Source organism: Uloborus diversus, chromosome 3, assembly GCF_026930045.1.
Source record: "Uloborus diversus isolate 005 chromosome 3, Udiv.v.3.1, whole genome shotgun sequence".
Classification (NCBI taxonomy): Eukaryota; Metazoa; Arthropoda; class Arachnida; order Araneae; family Uloboridae; genus Uloborus; species Uloborus diversus.
In genome coordinates this window covers 137,679,305-137,701,005 of record NC_072733.1, presented here as the reverse complement: position 1 = coordinate 137,701,005, position 21,701 = coordinate 137,679,305, and the positions used below count along the sequence as shown (strand labels likewise).

General features: G+C 33.1%; 1 protein-coding gene across 4 annotated transcripts in view; it reads left to right on the top strand.

Moving 5' to 3' along the window:
* The window catches only part of LOC129218623 (CCR4-NOT transcription complex subunit 7-like), a 77,126-nt gene that overhangs the window by 9,093 nt on the left and 46,332 nt on the right, over nucleotides 1-21,701 (top strand). For 2 of the 4 annotated variants that reach the window (XM_054852941.1, XM_054852943.1), the window contains 2 exons: nucleotides 2,530-2,628; nucleotides 15,714-15,851. In XM_054852941.1, the coding sequence (XP_054708916.1) occupies nucleotides 2,626-2,628; nucleotides 15,714-15,851 (141 nt within the window). In that variant the 5' untranslated portion in view covers nucleotides 2,530-2,625. Of the gene's footprint in view, nucleotides 1-1,867; nucleotides 2,629-15,713; nucleotides 15,852-21,701 lie in introns of those variants that run through there. The other 2 variants (XM_054852942.1, XM_054852944.1) reach the window with 2 other exon arrangements.

The following is a 21,701-nucleotide window of genomic DNA, read 5'->3' as shown; positions in this document are numbered from 1 at the left end:
CAAATTGTTACATTACTATGAATATAAAATAAAAAAGGAATGTTATATTACTTTGTTATATCAGTGATGTAGTTATACATCATTAAAATATAGTACATCACTTTTTGGTTATTTTTAATAATAAACGAACAATATTACAGTGATTAACACGATTTTTTTTCAAAATCCCGTAGTTGAAAAAATAAATGTCAAAAATATCTAAATATGATATTTTCAAAGTAAATATTGGATATATATCATGATATATGTCATGATATATATCAGCAAACCCTGTACAAGTAGCAAAATTTTTGGTCCCTTGAAGTTTGTTGTAACGGGATTTCACTGTATTTTTAAATGTAGGGATAATGTCACGACCCCAGAAGAAATGATTGGGAGGCGTGACACGAAGTTTGGGAACCCCTACCTTGATGTCACCCAATCGTGTTCCGGGCCCAGGTAAAAGGAGGAAAGCATGTGACGAAAGGAGCGTGCACTGTTTGTCATGGTGGTCACGCTGCTCTTCATTTTCCTTCCCAATAGAAACATCTCTGCTAGACAGCCCCATAAGGAACTGGTCCACAAGCACTTGATGCTGTGAACATGCAGATGTTGGATAATGGGCTAAAATTTTGAATGACATATGTTTTTGCTTTTCCAACACCAAAAAGAATTTCATTTAGCAGCATATACTGTGAAAAAATTTTTTTTTTCTTTTTCATGAGGCGCCCGGGCCCCCTCTCTGGCCGGGCCCCAGGGATTTTGCCCTTGCTGCCCCCCTCTCGGCAGCCCTGGTTATTGTAACACAATATGGATGGATAAACTTGATGACAATTTAGGGGGAGAGAAGGCATGACCCTCCTGACCCTTCTCTAGTATCTGCCCCAGCATAGGCTGCTGGTGTACCAAAAAAGTGGAGGGTCAAAAAAGTGTTGAGAGATGGGTGAAAATGGAGAAAGGGAATGTTAACGTCATTATTGATTGAACCACCTCTTTTAAAACATTTTTGTTGCACCCTCAAAAATGCATACAAATGGCCATAGTACACTCCTTCCTTCTAATTCAAAGCTCCATTTTTTTAATGACATAAGAAAAATATAAACTAAACACTTATTTAATTTTATTGCTTTTTGGTTGAGGGTTAATTTTAAACTTAGAAAACTGGAGGGTTAAAGCCATTTACTTTTGGAAGTAAGGGGGTAGTTGCGCCAATTGTCCTCCCCTTACGAGTTGCCTATGTGTCAGAGTATGACAATTAATCATTTTAATATAGGAGGTCATTAAACTTTGCCCTTTGCAGTAAAAGCCATAAATTATCAAAATTATCTATAATATAACTTTTAGTTGTGCAAATATAAACTAAATTTTGAGAAGCTTTGGGATTTGTGAAAGAGATTAAATTTTTAAGGCGAATTTCTTTCTAGATTTTACAATTACACTTTACTACAGTGCCATATGAAATTGAGTCCAACTAAAAATTTACCTACATATTTGGTGCCCCCCCCAAGTGTTGGTGCCCTGGGCCTGTGCCCCATGTGCGCATGCCTTTTATATTTGCATATAAGGCGTAATAAAAAATTTAGTACAAAAAATGATATCAACTTTTACATGGGGTAGAATTTCGGGAAAATTTCCTTGAACAATTCTTGGAGAAAAACATTCAAATATTTGAAAATTTTCCCGATTTTAATCTAACTATTTTAAACTTCCGCATAAAAATTTAATAGTTGCGCATTCTGCAATAATTTTAAATGGTTTGATTTCAAAATAAAGATTATTTATTGCAGCAAAAGATCAATTATAGCAAAGTGCGGGAGTTGTCTTGTTAAGGAATTTCCTTCATTGGTCGTAGTAGAATTTAATGCTTATTCTAAAAAAAAATAATGAAATATGGCTACAGCAAGAAATTTTATTGATATTAATTCAGAATAAAAGCAACTAGTACCAAAACTTGTAACTGCGAAAGTGAACTCTTTACAAAGATCGTGATCGCAAAAATGAAACCTTTTTGTGCAAAAATATGAAAATCATGCTTGTTTGATTGCAAGAATATTTATTTAAATTCATTTTCTTTCCTTTTAAACTGTTTACTCAAAAAAATTGCATCAAAGTGTTTCCGATTTTTTTCTGAAAGTAGGACCTCGACTTACAAGCAATTTTTTCTTGATTTTCCTCCTAAGCGTAAGGTGGTCGACTTGCATGTGAATATATACAGTGCCTTTATGCATGTATTTTCAAAAACAGATTTTGAGTGCGGCCTAACCTCTCTTATATACCATGCCATTGATATGTTTGTATGTTATAGAGTGCAATGTTGAGTGGGGAAGGGAGGGATTATGATGAAGTGTGGTGATTGGGAGAGGGGTCAATAACGTTATAAAAAAGTGACCTCATTTATAGACAGCTCCCTAAGTCAAGAAATACTCAATGATATTTAAAAAAAAAAAGAAAAAAAAAAACCCTGGAGATGTATTTTCTCATGCATTAAAAAAAAGAAGAAAGCAATCTATTTGTCATAATTGTAATGCTACATCAGTGTTTCTTTTACAGATGGTTTGGTTTGACTAGCTATGATAATATTCCAAAGAAAATTAGAGCTTTGCTGTAATACACAAGTTAACGATACTTTGATTTTTTAAAACAAATATGGTAGGTAATATTTTATATATTTATATAAAGAAATACAAATTTTTATCTGAATAGAAAATTTGATTTTGATGAATAAAAAGTCCAAGTTGAAGCATATGTGCACATAAATTGTTACTTTACTTTCTGAAAAAAATAAGGCTTTTATGTCTGGCATCAATAATCTAACTACTGGCTGATGTTTCACCTCACATGTCTTGAACTTTTTCTGAGTATGAATGAATTCAAAGCAGAAGTTTGTGCATTAAGTTTTTTTGTATCATGGGCTTAATCCAAGCTAAATAGGATACCTGTCTTAGATTTGATAGTACTCCTTCTGACTGGCTGATTTTCATTGTTCTCTCATTTGAATGAATCATCTGATTTTTATCAATTTTTGTAATTAGCATTAAATGTGAATTTTTATATTTATTAGCATAGGCGGCTGGTACGGAAGGCAATGGCCCTCTCACTTTTCATAGTAAAGGGGCTTTGCTCCTCCACTTCAGTTCAAATTGAACGATCGATCAAAAATATAAAAATTCATTAATTCACATGTTAAAAAAAATAATTAACATGCATTTTATATTTTCGTCATTTTATTATTTTACATAAAAATTAAAATGTAGTTTTAAATTGGAAGCAGGGCATTTACAGGGGTGCCCATTCCCCTAAGAGCAAGGGCTCACCCCACCAAATGTTGCAATGCTCCCAAAAGCAAAAGCCCCCCCCCCCCAAGAAAAGAGAAAAATACCCCTCAAAACACCGCCCCTAAAAATTTCAATGGCACAGTCTGTGTCATGACCCCCCCCTAGGTGGGCACCCCTGGCATTTAGCATATGACTATCTGTCCCGAATTTTGAGACTGTATCACAAATTTTTTAGAGAAGGTCATTTAATCAACAATGACGTTTAAAATTAAGTTTAAAAAAGTCTATTTTAGTGGCACCGCCTACCTAATCTGTCCCCCTTCTTTGACCCCCCTGTTTTGGGGTTCCTGCTGCCAATGTTCATTTGCAAGAAGTGTTTTTGAAAATATTAGCGATAAAATAACACTGCACAAAAAAAAAAAAAATTGTCTGTATCCTGGTTTTAATTAGTCAGTTCTTACAAATTCTGCATAAAAAAAAGCGTATGTTTGTACAATTTTTTAAAATTAACTCTTATTTTCAAAATACTACATTAAAAACCTATGAGAGAAAGATGCACAGATGCCATCCATTGGTTGGTTAGATTGGGTTTTTTGGTACAACTGCGCTATCCATTCATTTGAAGGTGAATTTTAAAAGAAAAAAATCCTGTGCATTAAATGTAATTAAATAGATCCAGTTTCGTTAAACTATGTTTAATTTGAAAAAAGCTTACAGCCTATTGCTGTATTTTAAACACTGTATTTTCTATTGCTTCTTGTTGTACATCAAAGAAGGATCATAACTTGGGCAAGCATCAACTCAGCTCTATGACCCTGATATCTGCGATCCATTGCAGATGTCTTGGTGAAATCTTTCCCCATGCTCATAGCTCGCAGCTACATAGTTTTTATACATAATATCTTGGAGAAAGTGGAGCTTCAGAGACGTATATTGTATCAATCGTCACATAATTTCTGTAGGAGTTATTTGACTAACTGTGCGTAGTTCTTGTCTTCTCTGCTGCTTAGAACTATCTATAATGCACCCTTAAATGCTTTCAATGTGTTTTTCTCTAAACCTCCAAGATTTTTATCAAAAATAGTGGTCTTAATAACTGCATTTTTGAAGGGTCATTAAAAATTCTTTCCTTCACTTTAACTTCACTCTATCTTGGAAATGTCCCTCTAAGGTACAGGAAAACCATCTTTGTTCATGAAGTTCTTCATTATTCCCAGCAGAATGAGCATGGGTGGAAGCAGAAATGGGTGGAACTACAAGAGGTTCACTTTGGACATTTCTCTTCCCAGAATTTATATTTCTTGAAGTCCATTTGGGTTGAGGAGATGGTCATTCCCATAGGAGGTACTTCTATCTTCCGGGAAAAAATTTACATTAATGAGATTTCACAAACTCAGTTGGCTCTATATCATGAGAACTAGAGCTAATCTCAACTTTTTCTGGTGATTTTTGTGTTTGCTAGGCTAAATTTTTCGGAAATAGCTATTTTTGACCTGGATGCGTTTATGATGTCAGGTAGTATAATCAGCAATAAATGGTTTCAATATCATTTCTTCCAATCTGAGGACTATGAAAGGTTAAAGCTGTTGTCATAGTAAAGATAGAAAACTATTTTTATTGTAAATATTTATGTATCTAAAAAGTTAGAAATTAGTCTTTTGCATTCTGAGAAAATGGTAATACCTAGGCGACCTAGATCAGAGGTCAGCAAGTAATTTTAAATAGATTCCGGAGCCCTACACTTTTGAAAATCTTTTCCTAGGTCCAGAAAAAATTCTCATATTCCACATTAACCATTCAAAACTTAAATCAGTCTAGCAATTTCTTTTAAAATACTAGAAAAAAGTAATAAAAGTTGCACCTAAAGGTGTTATTGCCTACATCAGTGCTTCTCAACCTTTTTGACGTAACGGCACACTTAATAGTTGGCTCGATTCTTGCACTACACTGAACCAAATTTCATATGTCAATATGGACAATATTTTTATCATTCACTAATAGAAGCAAGGAAGAGGGGGGGAAAAACAGCATTTCCATATGGATATAATATTTAATATTTTAAACATTTCAGTTTCTTTAGAAATTGAATTAAGGCTTATCATGAATTTTAGTGATCATTACGTCCAGCAAGTTCCAAACTTTCACTTAACACAGCTGAGACACTTATTGCCTGTCCTGTGAGAAAGTGGAGCTTTTTATTCAGCTCCATGTTGGGAAAAACTACAGGAAGTTTTTAAATTGAAGATCTAGGCATGATATTTTGTTGTTCTTGGAAAGTGTCAGTGCTAAGAATAATAGTAACAGTAACAGCTAATGAATAAAGTGATCATAAATTTTTAGGTATACTCTTTACTAACAGCCAATATACGTCAAAATGCTTCACTGAACCCCAGTTTTAAGAAGTGATTGCTCCTGAGGTCAATAAATTTTTCTCATGCCTTTAAAGTCAATGGATCATGAACCCAATCACATTGTTCTACCCTAGTCAACTTGAAGTAGTGCTAAACTTTGTTCTGAATCAAAATGCTGCCACGCATGTTTGCCCCAAATATAGCTGGTCTGTTTAATGATTTTCAGTGGATCCACAATCAAATTTTTCTCTCCACAACCAAATTTTTGGTTTGAATCCGTTTAGTTTGTCCATATATATATAAACATAATCATGGGTGTTTTAGGTATACTCTTTTTATTAACAACCAATATATGTCCAAAGACACTTTGCTGAACCTCAGTTTTAAGGACTGATTGCTGCTGAGGTCAATAATTTTTTCTCATGCTTTAAAGAAAGTCCCTTGCTGATGCGTCAACAAATCATGAGCCCAATCATATTGTTCTGTGCCAGTCAACTTGAAGTAGTGCTTAAACTTTGTTTTTAATCATAATGCAGCCTTCATTATGTTTTCAAAAGGTTGCTAGACTTGGTTTGCCCCAACTACTCTCTTAAATCTCTACATCCTCTCGATAACTGAATTTCTGGTTTGAATCCGTTAAGCTTGTCCATACATATTAATACAATCTCACTTTGTCCATGAATTCTATTAAGTTCATTAAGATTTGCAAAACTCTAAGCCACATTCGCTTGCTTTCGCATGAAATATTTGTCTTGTGTTAAAATGATATGTTTCATTTCTTTGTGAAACATCAGAAATTTGAACTTCGTCCTTCAACTCTAAAATTCTTGGCTGGATCTTGCTTTTCAGAAGTCAGCAAACCACTGTTAGTCCGGCAGCATAACGAAAAGATTGTGCATTTTGAAGTTCAAGCAATTTCTTTTTTTAACTATGTGTTAGGGTCATTAAGGTTCATTTTTAGCCACGAAGGCATTCGCTATGTCATTTGGATTGTTTTTTATAACGTTGGAAAGTTATCTTACCTGTGGATAGGACTTACCTTAGGTTAAAAGCAGCGATAGAAAGGCATTATAAAACTTGGTTCCTGAAAATGTGTCTCAAAATATAGCACTAATGATCTTCTACTTAACTTTTTAAAAAATAACCGAATTTCAATCAAAAACATTTTAAATTGTGATCAATTAGTGTCTTTAATACAAAAGCAGAGTTTAAACATTACTGTACATATCTCAGTGGGTCTCATCATTTTCACGAGAACGTTTGCACAAAGTGCAAGGGAGACCAGCTTTTCCACAGCGGCATCAAGAGTTACAATACTTGATCTTGCAATTATTTCCTTACAAACTTCGGAAGTAGGAGGTTGGAAGTTCGTTTGACTTGAAAGTTAGATTTTGATTGTATTATTACAGTAAAATGTTAAAGTTAATATAAATTTAAAATAAAGAAAAAGAAGGTATAGGAATGTCTTCCAAGTTGCCAGCCATTCGCTCGATTTTATTCAACCATACTCTTGAGGGTAAGAAAGACTGGAGTTACTTGTAGACACCTCTTTGATATATGCCCTGCTTGAACCAACATTCAAAGAGCGTTATTACTAATGCATCCTAAGTTGGGGGAATGTTTTCAATTTTCCTTTGAGAAGAGTACAATGTTTTCTGTGAAAAGTTGGTGTTATCCTCTTCACTGCATCTATCATATAGTTTTATGACGTACTTTTCCAGCTCAAATACAATGTACAGTACCTCTTTTGGAGTAATGGGTAAAAGAGATTTAAAAACGTCTTTGACAGCAGATAAGGCTTGCCATGCTGCCCAAGCTGATCGTTTTCCTTTGTTTCTGAAAGACAAGGTTGTGTCACATTCTAAAAAAGCATGAAAGTCCGGCACACTTTTCCAAACCAAGTAATTGCTCTATGGTGCAGATATTGGAGATTCGGTATGATTTTCCAGTGTCTAACTCAGTCCACAGCAGCTGATCACACCCCTCGAGGTTTTTAAGAAGCGCAGTGGCCAAAATGATAATGTTGTTGTCTACTGTCCTGATAAAAACTTGATTGTAATCAAGAGATGCACCGTGTGTACATGGAACAGCATTCTACCATCGGCTTCATCATAGGAGCAAGGCATCAAGAATGTCAAATCAAAATCGCCATTGCAAAGGACAATCCTGTGACGAGTGACCATAACGACTTTCCGTTGAAAATTTATTCTGCTAAAAATTCCTCCAAGCATTTGAATAGTTCCTGCTTATTTGAGTCTTTGCTCAAAAACTCAGACCAGTTTTTAAAAACTTGTTTTGTTGCCTCCACTTTTGGTGACAAGAACCTTTTCCTCTTTTCAATATTAATGCAGACTTTAGAGAAGCAGGTACATACTCATCAAATGCTGCATCCATTCTCTGTGCCTTATTGAAATGTGGACTGTGCAAATAAGCCCGACGTACTTGACAAGCAATGCAATAGTGTCTGGAAAAACGGCTGCAGTCATTTTTTAAGGCAGGGTCAATCCATGTCACTTCAACCCAGTCATGACACCCATAGTCTCAGATTTTGGTGAAATTTGGCACAATTGTTCCTTTTATAAAGTTATGAGAGAATGCAAAATTTTTTTGCTGTATCTCGAACGGTTTAGATTTTATGGAATGTCAAAGTTTTCTGAATTTTACGATTTTTGCCGATGGCGCGCGTGAAAACTAATTTGCATTTATGCAGAAAATAAATTATAACTTCCCTATTTACCAACGAATATTGTTGAATTTTTTTAAAAATAAACCTGATTATGCAAGGATTACAGAAAAAGTACAATTTCATCAATAATTATCAATAAAAAAATATGAAAAATTCCTAAAGTACAATTTATTAAGTTTTTTTGAGAAAGTTTTGAGCTATACTTAAAATGAGATATCTCCAAATGGGTAGTAAATAATCCCTCCATTTTTTTTTAAATTTCTGATCTAAAAGATGTATTTTATCACATAAAAAAATAATTTAGGTGGTTTTTACACTCCTTCATTTCAACAAGGGGCACAAAACATTTTTTAAGATAGCTGCATGAAGAAAAAAAACATTAACACCAGCCTTGCTCTCAAAGGGTAAAAATCTGACTACTATTATGCAATTTTGTCTGGATGAAAAATTAGATTGAATATGCAACAAATAAATGGTAAAAATTACATTTAAAATTTGTGATTACAAAAATTAGGTGCAATGATGAACATCCGACGAACATGTTTATTGCAATGAAAATCATCAACTTACCTCAAGGAACATACATAATGTTAAAAAATCTTTTAACTGCAGATAAGTGAACTAATACTTTCAAAAATTGAGCTGACAATATCCCCCCCCCTTTTTTTCTTCTATTTATGATCTTAAAAATTCATTTTATCACATTTAAAAATCACCTTTGTAATTTTTCCCTTCCTTCATCATTTTTTTAATCTTTAAAGATAGAAATTGTTTCAACTAACTTCTCTGGGAACTTCAAAACCAAAATGTTAAGCCAAAAAAAAAAAAAAAAAAAAAAAGAAGAAAGAAGAAAAAGTGATCAACCAGGATAATCCACTGTCATTCATCTTTATTCATCAAGTAATAAAAAAGAGCTCCCCCTCCCTTCCTCCTACACTTCCAAGTGATGAATGAAAATAAACAAAGTAGCTGCACAAACCCCTTGAGAGGCCCAATGAGCCTCTCTCTTGAGAGGCTCATTGAGCCCCTCCCCTCCCTTGAGAGCTCATACATGAAACTTGTCTGAAAAAGTTAGGTCTTTTTGAAACAGAACATATGGCCTTGACTTGTGTAAAATATACAAGTTCATACCACATATTATATGATTGGAGATTGTGCAGTTGCACTTAGGGTTTCCCACACATGAAATCATCATAGAAACAGAACTACAAACCTTAACCAGTCAGTCATTCAAAAGCTGTTGCTTGAGTAAACATATGATTGAGTTTAATACTTTAACTGATTCTTATTTCCAATTACAGTATTTTTAGTTGTAATTAGAAGTGAAAAGTTTTTGTTCTAATATTGTCGTTTAAAAAAAAAAAAAAATTGCTAGTAAAATTTTGATTTTGCATGGCTGTAAACTAAAAATGGAGACATGTAGCGTTGGAGAAGTTACGCATAGTGATTGTCATTTGTTGAGTTTTGTCAAGAAAAAGGACACAAAGAGTACTAAAAACCTCTCTGAATCCGAGTTAACTTTATTGAAATTAAGAACAGGTGCAAGCAATGAGTTAAAAACTATTTGTCTTCATCATCAATGTGTGTATTTGCAAAAGTATGAATTTTTACAAAAGTGTTGTTGTGATCCTTTTGAAAGACACAAATCTTCAATTCAGAAAGGACTTCACATTGTAACTTTAGAACTAAGTAGGACTATTTCAGCAAAAGGATTTCAAGTGAAACCAGGACAGAAGCTTTGTGCGAATTGCAGGAACAAGTTTTCTCAATTGAATGAATATTCTGACGATATTGAAAAAACCAGTGAAAGCAGAAATTCCTCAGAAGAAGAAGATGATGGATTGAATCTTAATGAGTTAAAAAAATTACAAAAAAAAAAAAAAAAGACAAATTGAGGAACTGAATTCTTCTTTGCATGAAATTGGATGCTCCCCAGTGAAATTACATGCACTTGGAGAACACAGCAAACCATCTTATGGCAAAGAAAAGCTACAGAGAGTGCATGAAACTGTAAAAGAAAAAAATCAACATATTCTTGAAGTTAATTTGCCAGAAGAAAATGATGTCCCAGAAAAAGATATTATTCAAAAATCCAAAGATCTAGATCAACTTATTTCCATTATTAAAAAAGACTTAAGCAATGTTCCAAAAAAAAAAAAAAAAAACAAATTCAAATGTTGACAATTCCAGCTGCATTGATGTGGCCAAAAAGGAAAATAATACAGACTTTCAATGCTTCTGATTACACAGTTCGCAAAGCACAAAAACTGTTTAAAGATAAAGGTTTTTTAGCAGAACCGGAGCCAAGGCTGGGGAAAATGTTAAGTTCTGAAACTATTCAATTAGTAGAACAGTTTTATCAAAGTAGCGAACATTTTAGAATTCTGCCTGGAATGAAGGATGTTGTGAGTGTTCGAAAAAACGTTTACGAAAGAAAACGCTTAATTTTGTGTAACCTCTGGGAACTGTATTTAAAATTTAAAATAGAATACCCAAATATGAAGATAGGTTTGTCCAAGTTCTGTTCATTAAGACCAAAGTGGTGTGTTTTGGCTGGTGCTAGTGGCACACACTTAGTGTGTGTATGCACAATTCACCAAAATGTAATTTTGCTAATTAAGGGGGCGGGAGTGGTAGAAGATTATAAAAAACTTATGTCCTTCATTGTTTGCCAGGACACAAAAAGTGAATGCATGCTGCGACATTGTGATGACTGCCCATCAAAAACCAACCTAATCCAGTTTTTAGAGTCTAAATTCGAAAATTATGAAAATGAAGAACTTGTTGAGTAGAGCCAGTGGGTTACTACAGATCGTACTGAAATGATAAGATGTTCAAGCTCAGTGACAGAATTCATTGATATATTGGTTGAAAAATTGAACAAATTGATTCCACATGCATTCATAGCCAAATCGCAAACTTCATTTTTCAAAAATTTAAAAGAAACTGTTTCATCATACATTGCTGTATGATGAATTTTAGCGAATCGTATTCGTAATCAATGAATGGATGGTAATTCGTAATCAATGGAACGTAATTCGTATCAATGAATTTTAGCGAAAATTATGGTTTTACAATACAAGATGAAGCTCAAGGTTACCATTGTACCTCACAGTCATGTACTATTCATCCTGTTATGATCTATTGCAAAGCTCCAAGTAATGAAAAAAATATTTCATCACTTTGCATAATATCTGATGACCTAAAACATGATGTAGCTATGGTGCATAAGATTCGGGAAATAGTAATAGCATTCATCAAAGAGAAACACCCTCAAATCAGGATTGTTCACTACTTCAGTGATGGATGTGCTGGGCAGTACAAAAACAAGTTCAATTTTATAAATTTGTGCATGCACGAGAATGACTTTCGAGTAAAAGCTCAGTGGTCATTCCACGCAACTAGTCATGGAAAAACGGAATGTGACGGAATAGGGGGTACTGTCAAATGTGGAGCCAGAAAACAGTTATCAACAAGAGCTAGGCAAAGAAGTATTAACCACAAATGATCTTTTTGAGTTTTGCAAAACTAGCTTCAAAAATATTCACTTCCAATTAATTTCTAAACAGGAAGTCGATTTAACTCGCCAGACTTAAGAAAGTCGATTTAAATCAGTAGAAACTCTTCCCGGAATAAGAATGTTCCACAATTTTCGACCATTGGATAATTTGGGAAACATTGAAGCAAGAAGAATTAGTAGTGATGAAAAACCAGCTCTCACTTTCAATCTCTACAACAAACAGCAAACTTCAATTGTGAAAATAGAACAGTTGTATTCTGGGTGCTTCATCGCAAGTATATATGACAATTTGTGGTATTTTGGCATGGTGAATGAGGTAAATGAAGAAGAAAAAGATGTTACTGGAAATTTTATGCATCCTCATGCACCTTCGCCATCATTTTTCTGGCCAAATAGGGAGGCTATTTCTGCAGTCCCTATTACTCATGTCCTTGCAGTTGTGGAGCCCCCCAAAACAACAACTGGAAGAACTTACCAATTTTCTCAAAACTTTATGAAAACAATCAACTCAATTTTTGAAAATACAAGTTCCCCTATCTGCAATTAAAAGAGTATTTAATATTATGCATGTTCCTTGAGGTAAGTTTTTAAAGATTGCGATTTTCATTACAATGAACGTGCTCATCGAATGTTCATTACAGCATTTAATTTTGTAATCAAAATTTTTAAATGTAATTTTTACCATTTATAAGTTGTGTATTCAATATAAAGGTATGCTTCAGACAAAATTGCATAATAGTAGTCAGATTTTTACCCTTTGAGAGCAAGGCTGGTGTTGATGTTTTTTTTCTTCATGCAGCTATCTTAAAAAATGTTTTCTGCCTCTTGTTGAAATGAAGGAGTGTAAAAACCACCTAAATTATTTTTTTATGTGATAAAATACATCTTTTAGATCAGAAATAAAAAAAAAATGGAGGGATTATTTACTACCCATTTGGAGATATCTCATTTTAAGTATAGCTCCCAACTTTCTCAAAAAAACTTAATAAATTGTACTTTAGGAATTTTTCTTATTTTTTTATTGATAATTATTGATGAAATTGTATTTTTTTCTGTAATCCTTGGATAATCAGGTTTATTAAAAAAATTTTTCAACAATATTGGTTGGTAAACAGGGAAGTTATAATTTGTTTTCTGCATAAATGCGAATTAGTTTTCACGCACACCATCGGGAAAAATCGTAAAATTCAGAAAACTTTGACATTCCATAAAATCTAAACCGTTCGAGATACAGCAAAAAAAAATTACATTCTTTCTTACATCCATAATAGAAACAACTATGCCAAGTTTCATCAAAATCCGAGACTATGGGTGTCAAAATCTCATTTTTTTGGTTGATTTGACGTGGAATGACCCGGCAGCAAGCTGTTCTTTCCCAGATAAGGACTTCACTGAAACGCTGTTAAATACTGTCAACTTGTTTTTCTGTATTAGTATGTCAATAGAAATGGAGCAATCAATGAATCATTTTTGAAAGAACTCATTTGCATGAGATTCGTCAATTATTTTCATACTACGCCAATTGGATGCTCTTTCAGAATCTACAAGTAATCGTGAGTCCAAAACCATGAGGTCACCACTTGGTTCTAAGAAGGGGTTGCTTATTTCATTCAGAATATCAATCACACTCTCAACGCTGTTGATGAATGAAAGTTGTTTGCATTAGAAATTTCATGGTGCTTTCCTCGTCTCTGCTGATCTTATTTGAGAATATTACTGAATTTATGGACGATTCGTGGAACTTCAGGGGGGAGGAGGGGGGTGCAGACAGTCAGCAGCTCTACCCTCTGCTTTAATAAGTGCATTATTTTGTTTGTGAGCTTTGTTGATTGATATCCCCGAAAATGCCGTTCTTGTCTTCCTTACTGTAAAATATCTTCTGCGAAATTTGGAATAGATATGAAGTAGACGATCCCTCAAAGACGGCATGTCCCTCATATGGATTGACACAGCGTAAGCGTAGTTCGGCCAATCAAGGGAGAAGAACATACACTTTAAATTCGAAGGAGCTTGCACATAGAGTTTGAAATCTCCAGCATGTAATGCTTGTGTGAAATTCAGGACACAAAGTTCAGTCTTTAGGATGAGCTAACAAGAACAGAACTGTGAACTTTCTTCTTCTCTGAATAGATATCGATCGTTTTCATCTGTGGATTTTGGATTGTCTTCTCATTGATTTTCATACTATCTTCAAAGGTTTTACGCAATGCAAATAATGCACATGCTGTTATTTGATGAGCCTGGCAAGTTTTTTTTTTTTAGTCCACAATAGAAGGGTGTCTGCAGGACAGGGGTTTAATAATGTTATTTGCCTTGTTATCATTGAATTAAACATTGTCTGCATAAGAAGGGTGTCTGTTAGGAGGGATTTTACTGTATATGTAAAATGATAAAATTTTTGTAAATGTTTAATGTATTCCAGTGCACCCCTAAATTATACTGATATTTTATTTTCAATATTTCTCGTACCAATCATTAAAAATTTGAAAATAAAAGTAAAAATTATTGTATCATATGAATTGCTTGTGTTCCAAATGGTGTTAAAAGTTTTTCCATTAATCAAGAAGCGTGATCTTGTTGTGTAACATTTATTATTGACTCTAAGGAAAAAATAGTTTTTCCTAGAAATCTATGGACTATAATAACACAAAAGTATATGGTTAAAATTCCTAACAGTATAGTTATTTAGAAATGGAAAAAGGGACATAAACCTTTTTGGAACAAAACCACATTACTTTGTGCTTTTGACATAAACAAGTAACAATAACTTACGCCCTTTTGACACAAACAAGTAACAAGGACTTACTGCCATTTGATAGTAGTCCATGTATTTTTTTATGTAAAATATACAGAATAAATTTTTGAAACACAATTTTGGGAAACAATCAACCACTAATCTTCATTTACAAATTATATTTCCTCATCCCTACATTATTTTCACTAATGTTACCTAAAGGTCATAGCAAGATGGTTAATGAAAATAAAAATATCACTGTAATTTTTTTTAATTCACAAAACTTTAAGAAAAATCCAAGCATCTATTTTTTTCTTCTTATTTTGCTTGTTTCAGATTGATTTTACTTTTCATTTCAGATCCCACATGAGATTTTTTTTCTCAAGTGAGACAAATCACATGATCTCAAGGCACACTGCATTTGGTTAAACTTGACTTATTTCCTTTTCACTTGGCACAAATTAACTTGTGACATAATTTCTTTTGGAAAAAAACGCAACTTTCATCTTCTCTTTGCCATTCAACTAAACTTTACTTGGAGCTAGGTCTTCATATGAATAGGTTTTTAGTTAGATATACTTGTCTGTCTGTAAATTATTATAACAAATAATGAATGTGATTAACTTGTTTAATTCATTTTTGTTTATTGAAATAATTGTACATTTTTAACACTGGTTATTCCATTAACAGTAATGCATGTTATATATTCATTATATTTAATATTTGAATTTAATGCAATTTCAGATTTTTTTTATTGTTTGCATGTCTAAACTACTAGGTATATTAATCTTCTTTTTTTTACTTTTGAGTTCAGCACTTGAAGCTTAAAAATATTTCTGAAATATTGAAACAGCAGGTTGAAATTTATGTATATTTTTTGTTTATGCCGCAATGGGTTGAAATTTGTGCAAAGCTGTAATATATTAAATTTTATTCATTTTTTATGAAAAAAAATAATTTAGCAGTAAGTGTCCTCAGTGATATCTTGCTCTGTTTATAAACTCTGTTGTTTTAATTAGCTCTTAGGATGATGAAAACTTTTCAGAAACTTTTAAATACATGTAAAAGAAATAATTTTGAAATTACATTATATATAATAGACTTCTTTAAAATATATATTGAATTTTTAATAATTTTTTCAAAGCTATTCTATAAATATTTTTCTTAGCATGACAGGCTGAACATCCTGGTAAATAACTATGCTACAAATGAAGCTTGTGGAATAAGAGATGTTTGGGCAAGCAACTTGGAAAATGAATTTATTAGAATTAGACAGATAGTTCAAAAATTTCCATATGTAGCTATGGTAAGATATTGAAATTGGTAATTAGCTTAAAGTCATCTTTTTTCAGGTTATCACAAAGTTGAAACACATCATTAAGTGTCTAACATTTACTGTAACTGGATCTCATATACCAAGTGTCTCAAAACTGACTGATGAATTTTTATAATTGTAAAAGAAAAATAGAACATGATAGAAATGTTTTGTTTGTAAACTAATGCTTGGGAAACCAGGGAATTTTATCCGAAAAAATTGGCATATTTAGTTACCTCTTCTGGAAACATGTGGCACTGCATAAACAAGTAAAATTCAAACTAATATGAAAATTGTAACAAGGACTTGTAAAAAATAAATGTTAACACTTTCACAAACAGATTGCATTGAAAAATTTAGAATGAATATGTCACGGGTACAATTAATCTGCAGTTTTTGCATATCTGCTGTGCCACCAGTTGTTGGAAATGATAACCAAATGTGCCAAATAAGTGAAATGAATTCCCTGGTTTCCCAAGGGTAAGGTGTAAATGAAACATTTCTATCTCATTCCATTTTCTTTTACTGATTTTCGAAATTCATTAGACATTTTTGGGATTTCTGGTAAGTAAAGTGAAACATTAAAAAAATACAACTGAACCATGTTAACGTCAAAATTATGAGACTGTGATATTGTGTCATGTTTCCCAAATTTCATCTGATCCATTAAATTATTAGTTGATTGGTAACTCATGGGGCCTAACGAGTATTTTGTGTTAAGCAATTTCACATTAACAAGGTTCAACTGTATTAGGAAAAAAAAATCTAATGTGTATTATTTTTCATCACTCTAACCAGAGTTTGTTCTACTGCGCCAAACTGGAATCCCTGCTACTTTTTCAAAAATGCTATTCAATAAAAATTCCTTTTCCCTTCTCATGGCAAGACTACCAGTGTAAACAGAATATCTTACACTAATTTTTAACCACTATCTTACTGTTTGTTATTGATGAACAAAAGAATCTAGGAGTTTGACTAGGAAAGATTGAGAATAATTTTATTCTTTTGAATTACTGAATGCTCAATCACTTTTGGAATCATAGAACTTATCTTCTTACTTTCTTTTCCCAGTTATGGAAAGGGGTTACTTGAGAGTGTAGAGCAAATTTTCTTCTATAACTAAAAAACATTACCTCCTTAAAATAAAAGCATTGGGATTATAGCAGGTTTCTATTAAAAAAAAACATTTTTGAAAATTCAAAATTTCAGGTTGATAAAAAGCTGTCCCTATATGCCCCTATAGACCCACCAAAAAATATTTTTCAAATAAAAAATTTTTAGGTAACCTTCATGACGCAATACATTCTTCAAAAAATTGATTTCTTGTCCCAATTTTTTGAAAATAAATAAATAAATAAATAAATAAAATAAATAAATAAATTTAAAAAATAGTTCAATTAGAAAAATATAAACAATGAAGTAGGTTGTTATTATTGTAAAAAATAAGTTTTTGCTTGCATACAATGTTTTAACCTTGCGTATTGTACTCAAAAGCTATGTTTTTTTAAAAAGTTTAAGTCATATGGGTTGTTCTAATTATCCCTCAAAAACTCCTTAGAGACTTATATCCATGGGTTACATTGGATCATGGCCAAATTTGGCAGGAAGGTACTTCTATACTCAGGAAGAGTTGTAGGGGGGGGGGGGGCGGGGGTTGTATTCCAAAAAAGTACCAAACTGTTCAAATTTTAAATTTGGGATCCAAAATGGTATTAAATGACTCTTTCTACGTAAAATAATTATCTGATCGGCTCAATTTTAGTCTCATTTGAAAGTCCATGATAAAACGAACCTTCAAAAGATTTTCTTCCTTCAGATTTTTGAAACCACAAAGACCCTCAAATCACCAAGAGAAAAGTTTGGAGCAATTTCAAGTAAGGAAAAATCAATTTTAAATTCTTATACAGCAAGCTCAGTTTTAATTGGCGTGAATAAAATCATTGAGAAGAAAATCTGCAGTCATTTTTTTCTTCTTGTTTTTGCTTTGAGGCTTTTCCTGAAATCAGGAGATTTAAAATTTCTTCTCTTTTTAGTCATTTTTCTGCGATTTTCTAATTTCTTTTGTACTGCCAGCAGAATATAATCAAAGATTTCAATAGTATTTAGTGGAGACTTTTACTATTCACTTTAATCTAATTGGGACTTTTAGATTTGCTGTTAATATTGTTTAAGAATGGTTGATGCTGATATAGATTTTGAGGGACTGATGTCATTATTCTAATGGAGACTTATAAAGAATTTATTGAAAGGGAAGTTTTTTGAAGCTATTGTTCCAATTCTGATAGAGATTTGATGTTATTTTTAAAATGTTTTCTCATTCTGAAAGGGGTTTTTAGTACTACAGTGAAACCTGTGTAAGTTGACCACTTGCGGTTCAGCACTTTGGTGGTCAACTTAGACAGGTGGTCAACTTATAAAGGGCGGTAATTTTTTTTTTCTTTTTGTCATTTCTTGCATCATGTACTCTTTCTGTTAAACTCACTTTCAGTATTTAGCATTATTGAAAGTGAAACAATAATTAAAAATACCTATTAGTATTTTTAATAATAAACAAAAAATAATTTTGTTATTTTTTCCTTGTTTTTAACTATATTAGACACTGTAGGTTTAGAAATTCCATATATGCCAGCTAATTTCCTCTGGATTTCTCCATTTTCAATTAATTTTAATGTTTCATACTTTTTATTAATCTCAAGTTCAACTAACTTTCTTTTTGAAGCCTTTTTATGTATAGCACAAATAGTAACAAGCTCGACTCTCCCAGTTCATAAAGGCAAAATTAAAATGTCCTATCTCTTAATCCCTTGCACCAGAAACATATAACTTTACTCATTAGCAGCCCAGATCTGTGTATCCGCAGTGCGAGGGGCCCGCATCCTTAAAGGGGCTAATGACCCTAGAAATTGAAGATAAAATAGAAAAAAACTAGCACTAAGACTTATGCACTTTACAAATAGACACTGCTGGCCACTAGGGAGGGGCCCAACATATTTTGTTGCAGGGGAATCAAAATGTATAGATCCGGGCCTGCTCTTTTTAGCACAATTCCTGTGTTGCCATAACATATTGCAACTGAAAGAAAAGATTTAACTTTTCTACTGACACTTATTTTCATTGAGCAGAGAACAAAAAGCTATCTCAAATAGAACAACAAATGAAAAACAAGTTTAGAGAATAAAGAGCAGCATAAGCTTTATGCTGCTGTTTAGTTAGTAAAATGCTAGTCTGTCATCAAAGCATTAAAAACATTCTTGGAAAGCTATCGAATAATAATAATAATAATAATAATTAATAAATAATAAAATAAAATAATTTGCTGAAGAAAGTTTTAAAAAATAAACCAAGTGGTCAACTTACAAAGGGTTTTTTACAATACTTCAAACCAAATTCGGCGTACATTAGTGGCCAAGATAGACAGGTGGTCAAGATAGAGAGGTGGTCAAGTTACAGAGGTTTTCCTTCATTATATGAGATAGGACAAATTCCGTTCCTGACAAAAGTGGTCAACATAGACAGGTGGTCAACTTACAAAGGTGGTCAACTTTACAGGTTTTACTGTATTTGACTTCTCCGGATATTTTTAGAGGGATTGTTGATGAGATTTGAAAACTGTAACCCTTATTCTAAAAGGGATATTTATAAATAGAAGTTTTTATCATAAGAAAATTTTTTGAAGAACTTTTTCTTTTTTCAATGGAGAATATGGGGGGGGGGGGGGGGTGATGAGAATTTTTAGAGAATGTTGTCCTCACTCTGATAGGGATCTTTAAGGGCTATTGTCCTCACTCAATAAAAGAATTTCAAGGAGTAATGTGGAGTAGAGATTCTTCTGGGGATTTGGGGGGTGAGGGGCTGTTGTTCTAATTCTAATGAGGATTCAAAGGGTCTGTTGATGCTATTGTGGATTTCTTGCCTTTATTCAAATGATCCTTTTATCTATTTCTCCTTATTCATTCGGATATTTTGATTTTTTAGGGAGTGTACACTTTACTTGCAAAGTTTTTTCATTTGAATGGGAACTTTTAGGGACTAAGGTCCAAATTTTAATGGCATGTTTAGGAACTGTGGCAATTATTCCAACGGGAAATTTTACTCTGATTGTTGAACACGCGGCAATTAACAAAACTTTTATTTTTGAATAGGTCGTGCAACACACTATAATGCAGCTAGTATATATATATAAAATTCAACGAGCAATAGATTAATCTTTTTTGACATTTGACACTCTTATTGAATTTCTATTGAAACTTTTCAATTCAATGATCTTAATTGAAAGACAAAAGAAATTTATTTGTTTTGCATCCAAACAAGGTACAATCAGATCCCAACTTATGTGAGGGATACGTTCCAAGACTCCCCGCGTAAATTGAAATTTCGAGTTGTGGAAAAGGGTATATACAGTGAAACCTCCAAATAACGGACAGTCAAGGGACTAGAAGTTTTGTCCATTATTGGGAGGTGTCCGCTATTAGGAGGAACTACTTAATTTACCTTTTTCAAAATGGGTTGCTGTTCCCTTTGTAGAACACAATCGAAACAATTGTGAAAGGTTTACTACATTTTACGTCAAGTGTAATTAATTTGTTTTTCGCCACAAATGGATTTAAAAGAAATGTTGTGCCGTGTTCGGAATTTTTCAAGCCATCCATTTGACGCCTTAAAATCCTCAAAGTCTATCCTCAAAGTTTTCCCCGACTTCTCTGGATTTCTCTTGGAGTAATACCCGCTTATTGGGACGTTCTTCGCACGAGCAGCTCTGAACCATTTCATGACAATTTCGTCTATTTCACTGGTTTCTGTGTTGTGAAACTTTACATTTTTTAAATTTTCATTCGAACTTACAATCCACAATTTTCTAGATTCGTCTTTATCTTTTTAAATTTCGCTGATTTGAGTTTTCCCAACTTGAAAACGATCGGCATAACAGCGCACACTTATTTTTTCTTTTTCGGCAACATCCAAAACATTATTTTTTTTCTTTCAATGTCAGTCTCTTTCTTTTAGTTGCCATTTTAAAACTCAAATAATATTGTCACACAAAAAAATCAACTAAATCAACACGCCTTTAGGAAAGTTTGCAACTGCAAAGCTACGATTGCTGCATGAAAAGCAGGTTCGCTTGCCTCTCAATTCATCTCAGGCTATGAATATCCCATTACCAACGGCGGCGATTCGGCGCAGCAACCCCCCTCCCCCCCACACTTTTTATAGTTAATTTATGTATTTTATCTCGAGTATCACTATTGCATGATTGACAGTTGGCAATATGACCTTGAATATGGGCCAATCTTTTTCATGTCTAAAAATTAAACAACCCAACGAAACCACGGCGCCAAAAAGCCGACTACTACAGGCGCCGGTCTGCTTAATTGCATCTCCCGAGAGCCCCAGTTAGAAAAAGCGCCCAGTTTCTTCTTTTTTATCTTAACTTTTGAATAGTTATTGTGTACAAAATTCATTAAAATCTTAAGAAAAACGTACGTTAATTGTTAGACTGACATCAGTTTTCACTTATCTGCTTCAATACTCCCAAAACTAGCCGTAACAAAATTATGACTTTTTTTTTTCTTTTTCATTTTTTGCTGCCCCCAAAATGACTTTTAGTTGCTTTTTTTTTCTGCCCCCAACTTTTAAGACCCAATCGCTGCCTCTGCCCATTACTACCCTTTGAATTCCAAGAAACAGCAATAAGGAAATGACGGGGGGGGGGGGATATCAGTTGTGGAGGATGAAAAGCTTTGTAAGGCACGCAGTTACTAAGATATTCTGTGTAAAGAAAAAACTCGGAAGTGCTACGATTGCAAGGGAAATTTTTTGTGAAATAACTGTCCGTTATTCGGA